Source organism: Mandrillus leucophaeus, unplaced genomic scaffold (genome assembly GCF_000951045.1).
Source record: "Mandrillus leucophaeus isolate KB7577 unplaced genomic scaffold, Mleu.le_1.0 Scaffold66, whole genome shotgun sequence".
NCBI lineage: Eukaryota > Metazoa > Chordata > Mammalia > Primates > Cercopithecidae > Mandrillus > Mandrillus leucophaeus.
This window is the reverse complement of record NW_012107141.1, coordinates 5,315,272-5,321,428: the sequence shown is the minus strand read 5'-3', so window position 1 is coordinate 5,321,428 and position 6,157 is coordinate 5,315,272. Positions and strand designations below refer to the sequence as shown.

Here is a 6,157-nt window from a genome sequence, read left to right as displayed (position 1 = left end):
CAGGCTGGTCTTGAACTCCTGACCTCAGGTGATCCACCCGCCTCGGCCTTCCAAAGTGTTGGGATTACAGGCGTGGGCCACTGCACCTGGCCCCATACATTGTTTTTATAATAGTAATAAAATTAAGCTATCTTCATTGTGAAACTGTAATACATGTTCCCTTGACAAGGGCCTGAAGAATGTAGAGGTCACAGCCAAAGTCAGATGACTAAAGAAGTGACAAAATGAGGCACTGTTACTCCTCCAGTAACTGGTCTCAAATCAGCATTCTGCTGTCAGCATCTGGGAGCAAAACCAGACAGTTCTCCTCCAGACTGCCATACCCTTCCTTTGCTCCAACCTAGCTCCCTGCAACTGCAAGTCACGAAATTCAATGCCTAGACCAATCTTCATTACAGTGTAAAGAAAGCTTACACTGTAAAGAAAGTTACATGCATGTCATAAGGTGATGCAAAAAAAAAAAAAAAAAATCTCAGTCTGGCACAAGTTCAAAGCACTTGTCATTACCCTGTTAGTCAGGAAGATCTTCCCCTAGAATACCCTACACTGCTTCTTCCCATCTCCAGGCATAAGCTAAATTCCTCTATTCCCATGTCCTAGACTCCTGGAGAAAACAAGAAAACAAATGTCTTCCTGTCTGAGCTCTGGATTCTGACTTCAACTTCATGCTGCCATATTGGCGGTCACCTGCCTCTTTAGCTAGGCAGGAAACCTACCCTTCTCTGTCCACGGCACTCCTCTGACTGCCTTTCTGGGGGCTGCTGGCACTTGTTCCTTGAACACCCATCTCACACCTTGAATTCCAGTCTCCCACACCTGTCTAACCTGGCCTTTTCTGGTGGGCTGGTCTCCAAATCCCTCCACTTAAGAGACCTCCTCCTGGGTTTCCCCCATCTCTACCTTTAAACTAGAGTTAGAAAAATAGTGGGCTGAAGCAGAATTCAGCTGAGATGTGTGTTTAATTTTATTTAGTGCCAATATTAAGAAGTTCTAGAGGCCCGGCACAGTGGCTTAGTCCTGTAATCCCAAGCAGTTTGGGAAGACAAGACAGAAGGATTGCTTGAGGCCAGGAGTTTGAGACCAGCCTGGGCAAAGCAGAGAGACCACATCTCTAAAAATTAGCCAGGCATGGTGGTGCGCACCTGTAGTCCCAGCTACATGGGAGGCTGAAGCTGGAGGACTCCTTGAGTCAGGGAGGTGGAGTCTGCAGTGAGCTATGGTTGTGCCACTGCACTCCAGCCTGGGTGACAGAATGAGACTCAAAAAATAAAAAAAAAAAATAAAATAATGAAGTTCTGGAGACTGGTTACACAATTTACCTAATGCCATTGAACTGTGCACTTAAAAATGGTTATGAAAGTAAATTTCATGTTATATGTATTTTATCATTATTTTTTAAAAAGTTTTAAATGGCTAAGGTGATAAATTTTATGTTACATGTATTTTACTTTTTTTTTAACACTCAAGATATTTGACATTAAAAAAATGAGGATTTGTGGCTTTGTTTGAAAAAATCACATCTGATAGCACAAGACCTACATTTTTGCACAATGGTCATCTCTAGTTTACCCCTGACGCTACCACCATACATTCTTTTTTTTTTCTCCACTCTGTTTGGCTTCTGGAGCCATATAAGTTTGTGACTCCTGCTCTAAACCCAGTGTCACTTTTCACAGCACAGCCGTCCAACGTTAGCCACCAGCTGGGCTGGCTAAAGGTCTTAGAGGGGACAACACACTCACCCTTCAGCAACGGATGATAAACTCTGACACAACAAAGACCATCTCCAAGAACTCTATGCCAAACCTCACCCGATCACACTACGCCTTTCCTTCTTTTCTCTCCATTTACCTAATATTGCTCCTCCTTGCTTATCCATGGAGTCTTCTCTATTGACTCCAATTCACAAGGGGTTCTTCCTTCTTTCACATTCTGTAGCACTTGGCATCTGTATTGTTAATTACCTCGTATGTATACATCCTATCTGCTCAATTACACTTCAAGCCCCTCATTCATTCAACAAATATAAAGCAGCTACTCTAGGCCAGACTGTTCCAGGCACCGGGAATAGAGTGGTGAACCAGACAGGCAAGGTCCCTGCCATTAGTTGGCAAACACATACAAATAAGCATCAGATCTCAGACACTGGCCAACACCGGGGGGAAACGTGAAGCAGGGTAATGATACCGGGAATGACGGTGGAGGAGTGGGATCTACGTTATGAGTAAGGACCACCAGTGAAAGCCTCTTTGAAGAGGTAGAATCAGCAAAGACCTGCATGAGAAGACGCCAGCCATGAGAAGACCATGGGGAAAAGCACTCCAGTCAATGGGAACAGCAATTACAGAGACTGGGTTTCAGGAATAGAAACAACTGGTGTGGCTACAGCATAGGAAGTGAGAAAAGACAGTGGTGTCAGATGAGGTCAATGTGGTAAGAAGGAGCTTCAGTTCTTTTTTTTTTTTTTCTGAGATGGAGTCTCACTCTGTTGCCCAGGCTGGAGTGCAGTGGTGCGATCTCGGCTCACTGCAACCTTTGCCTCCCGGGTTCAAGCGATTCTCCTGCCTCAGCCTGCCGAGTAGGTGGGACTACAGGCGCGCGCCACCACATCCAGCAAATTTTTTGTACTTTTAGTAGAGATGGGGTTTCACCATGTTGGCCAGGGTGGTCTAGATCTCTTGACCTCGTGGTCAGCCCACCTTGGCCTCCCAAAGTGCTGGGATTACAGGCGTGAGCCACCGCGCCCAGCCCAGAAGGGGCTTCAATTCTATGGATGATCAATAGTCTATATCTTCTAGTATTTTAAGGGCAGGCATTAGAAAAATATATATCATCACCATTTACGTATTTGAAAATGCCCACAGTTACTTTTGATCCCAGTCCTCTTCCTGACAATTACTGGATGACATCAATATCCCTTTCATTCCCTCAATAAACACTCCTTATTTTTATTTTATTTTACTATTTTTTTTTTGAGATGGAGTTTCACTCTTGTTGCCCAGGTTGGAGCATAATGGCGCAGTCTTGGCTCACTGCAACCTCACCTCCCAGGTTCAAACAATTCTCCTGCCTCAGCCTCCTGAGTAGCTGGGATTACAGGCACCTGCTACCACGCTCAGCTAATTTTTGTATTTTTAGTAGAGACAGGGTTTCAGCATGTTGGCCAGGCTGGTCTCAAACTCCAGACCTCAGGTGATCTGCCCGCCTCGGCCTCCCAAAGTGCTGGGATTACAGGCGTGAACCACCGTGCCCGGCCAGCAAACACTTCTTTAGCACGACCTGGCATGGGGAACTGCTCACCCCTTTGATGAAGGTGGGTTTGTCCTTGATGCCAAAATTCCAGAGCATGATATCTCCCCCTTTGGAACCCACAGCCACAGTGCTGGGGTGAGTCGGGTGCCACGCCAAGGATGTAGCCCTCCTGTCAAAGGGGGCAGCCTTTTGTAATATCCGGTAAGAATCCAGAGTGTGCAAAAAGGACTGCTGGAGCCCCTGCCACAGAGAGAAATGAATTAGGTTGAATTAAAACCCAAGTTCTGGGTAAACTGCCAATCTCTGCCTCCTTCATAGATGAGCCCTAGAGCCAAGTCCTCCCACCAAAGGAAAGCTAACCGCCTGCCCTGTGCATGAAAATATTTGCAATGTACATGAACTAATAATCTGGGAAAGCAAAAGGGGCAGAGTGCATTCCAGCTGGGACCTTTACAACATAAGACTTTTTTTTACCTGGCTGAGTGCCCAGTAGGCCAGTCACCACAGTCTGGGTGATCGGACCACTCTGACAAGCTGGTGAACCAAGCCATCATCTAATTTGGGAGCATGCAATAGTAAAAATGCACGTGCAAACCCTTGAGGACTTGAGGCAAAAAATGCCTTACCTGCTGGACAGATGGCCAGGAAGCTCTGCCCAGCTTATGCTGGTGGAGGGTCCTGACGATGCTGCGGCATGGCGGCAGGATCTGTGGGCCAGCCAGCCCCGCCCAGAGGCAGTCTGAGTCACCTCTTCTGCTAGGACCTGCCAAGCAGAACAGACATATTTTCCTCTCCAATCTCACGAAAGGTTTTTCTGCTGAATTCCCTGAAAGGAAGCCTTGTTTCATTCGGCATGGCTAATCTCTGTCTCATCATCTCCTGAGGCCTTTCCGTGTCTGTGCGGTCTCACCCAGCACCAGAAATAAAAAAAAAAAAGAGTAGGGATTTGGACCCCTTCCCCAAAACACTCCCCCAAACAGTAAGACTGAAATGAAAGTAAATAATCGTTCAGGGTTCCTGAGACCCCAGCCAAAGAAACACACAAGAATAAAGTACACTGCAGAACTCTTCCCAGTTTGGGCTGCAAAACGAGATGGGACAGGGTCACAATTTTATAAATCACATATAATGCACAATAAAAATATTTTAGGGGAGCATGGCAGAAGTCACCGTTTAGGAAAAGAAGGAATAGGTAGGAAGGCCTGGAAATGCTCTTAACTAGGTTACTTCTGGGGAGGTGAGTGAAATTAGAATAGCAATAAAGCAACAACTCCGGATCACCAAACTTGTATTTGAGGACCCAATCACTATAGGTCCGACGTCCTGACAACCAATTCTTTCTTCTCATGGACAAAAACCACTTGATTAACAAGCCCCAGCTCCAGTTTTTGAGTGTCTCGAAACTCCTTATAGCCTCAGGTTCTAGCCCCAGTAAACCTCAGAGAATGAGCTTTCTAAGGAGGGAAGGAATTGGGGGCTCTCACAACTGACCACCTAGCACGTGCAGCTAACAAGCGTGACTATGAAATCCAGCACACACAGTGCCAGGAAAGGTAGGATTCTCTGAAGTCGTCCAAACTGTGCAAGAACCCTGCTACAAACAAGGAATCTGACAAGTCCGTGTGTCTGTTGTTACGGAGCTTGTCTGCTTCCTGTCACCTGGCGGGAGAGGTGTTGAAGCCTAAACGCTCTGGTGTCAAAGAACCTGCAGGTACAATGCACAGCCGGAGGCATCCGTGACCTGCGCCGGCCTCGGGAGCCTCGGAGCACCCATCCCCCGCTGCAGCCTCCTGCGCGAGCACCCCAAAAGGCGGAAATATTCAAGCAGCAGGCACAGGCAGTACCGGAGCCCTTCGCACAGAGCTTCTTGGCCTCGGGCTCCAGCTCCCGGGGACTCCTGCTCCTCTTGTTCCTGGGGCGTAATACAATCTCGGAGGTCTTCTGGGTTTCTGGGCGTTTCTTGGGAGCCATCGCGTCCTCCGTGCGAAGGGGTACTGTGCTCTATGCGAAGATCATGGAGGGAGGATTGAGAGACCTCTGGGGAGAAACAAGGCGGGGACTACAAAACTGCGGGGCCACAGGTAGCCGACTAAGCCAACTTCCCGCCAAACATGCCCAGGGCTTGTTCAAACCAGCTCCGAGCTCCGGCCCCACCCGTCTAGGAGACCCCGCCCCTTCCTGGAAGGAGGGGGCGCGGGGAGGGGGCGGTGCCAGCGCTCTCGGGAGGGGCGGGGGAACTGCGCCAGGGCCTGTGCCAGCCCGGGTCAGCTGACCTGCCCGGAGCAAAGATGGCCCCCGGCTTTATGTTTTATTTTTTCAGCCACAGGGTCTGGCTCTGTCGCCCACGCTGGAGAGCAGTGGCGCGATGATAGGTCAGTGCAGCCTCCACCTCCTGGGCTCAAGCGATCCTCCCACCTCAGCCTCCTAAGTAGATGGGACTACAAGCGTGCGCCACCCCGCCCGGCTAATTTATCTCTCTCTCTCTTTTTTCCTTTTTTTTTCTTTTTCTGGAGAGACGGGGTCTCGCTATGTTGTCCAGGCCGGTCTTGAACTCATGGGCTTAAGTGATCATCCAGCCTTGGCCTCCCGACACGAACCCTCCTCAGACGAGGCGCTGCCAGGCCTCTGCGGGTCCGGGGAGGAGGCCTGGTACCAGCCAAGGCCCTGGCTCCCGCCTTGCAACTGGTGATGACGCCCGCTCGGGCTTTGGGATTGGCTGGTAGCTACAGGGTGTAGTTGGGGCGTGGCGGCTTTGTAGAGAGCTAGTGCCTTTCCTAAGTTAGAAGCTGCGCTGTACCAGCGGTCAGCTTTGCAGTCGGAATCCAGAAACTATAGCCCCATCGAATCCAAGCTGCTTCTCTGTGAAGGGAGAATGATTGGAACGCCTTGCCTTTTTTTTTTTCTT

General features: G+C 49.0%; 1 protein-coding gene across 4 annotated transcripts in view; it reads right to left on the bottom strand.

Moving 5' to 3' along the window:
* DDB2 (damage-specific DNA binding protein 2, 48kDa) overlaps window positions 1–5,885 on the bottom strand; it is a 36,979-nt gene extending 31,094 nt beyond the window's left edge. For 2 of the 4 annotated variants that reach the window (XM_012001413.1, XM_012001416.1), the window contains exons 1-3: window positions 5,097–5,417; window positions 3,879–4,015; window positions 3,301–3,492 (exon numbers count right to left, since the gene is read on the bottom strand). In XM_012001413.1, the coding sequence (XP_011856803.1) occupies window positions 3,301–3,492; window positions 3,879–4,015; window positions 5,097–5,223 (456 nt within the window). In that variant the 5' untranslated portion in view covers window positions 5,224–5,417. Of the gene's footprint in view, window positions 1–3,300; window positions 3,493–3,878; window positions 4,016–5,096; window positions 5,418–5,667 lie in introns of those variants that run through there. The other 2 variants (XM_012001414.1, XM_012001415.1) reach the window with 2 other exon arrangements.
* Window positions 5,886–6,157: the final 272 nt, after the last annotated feature.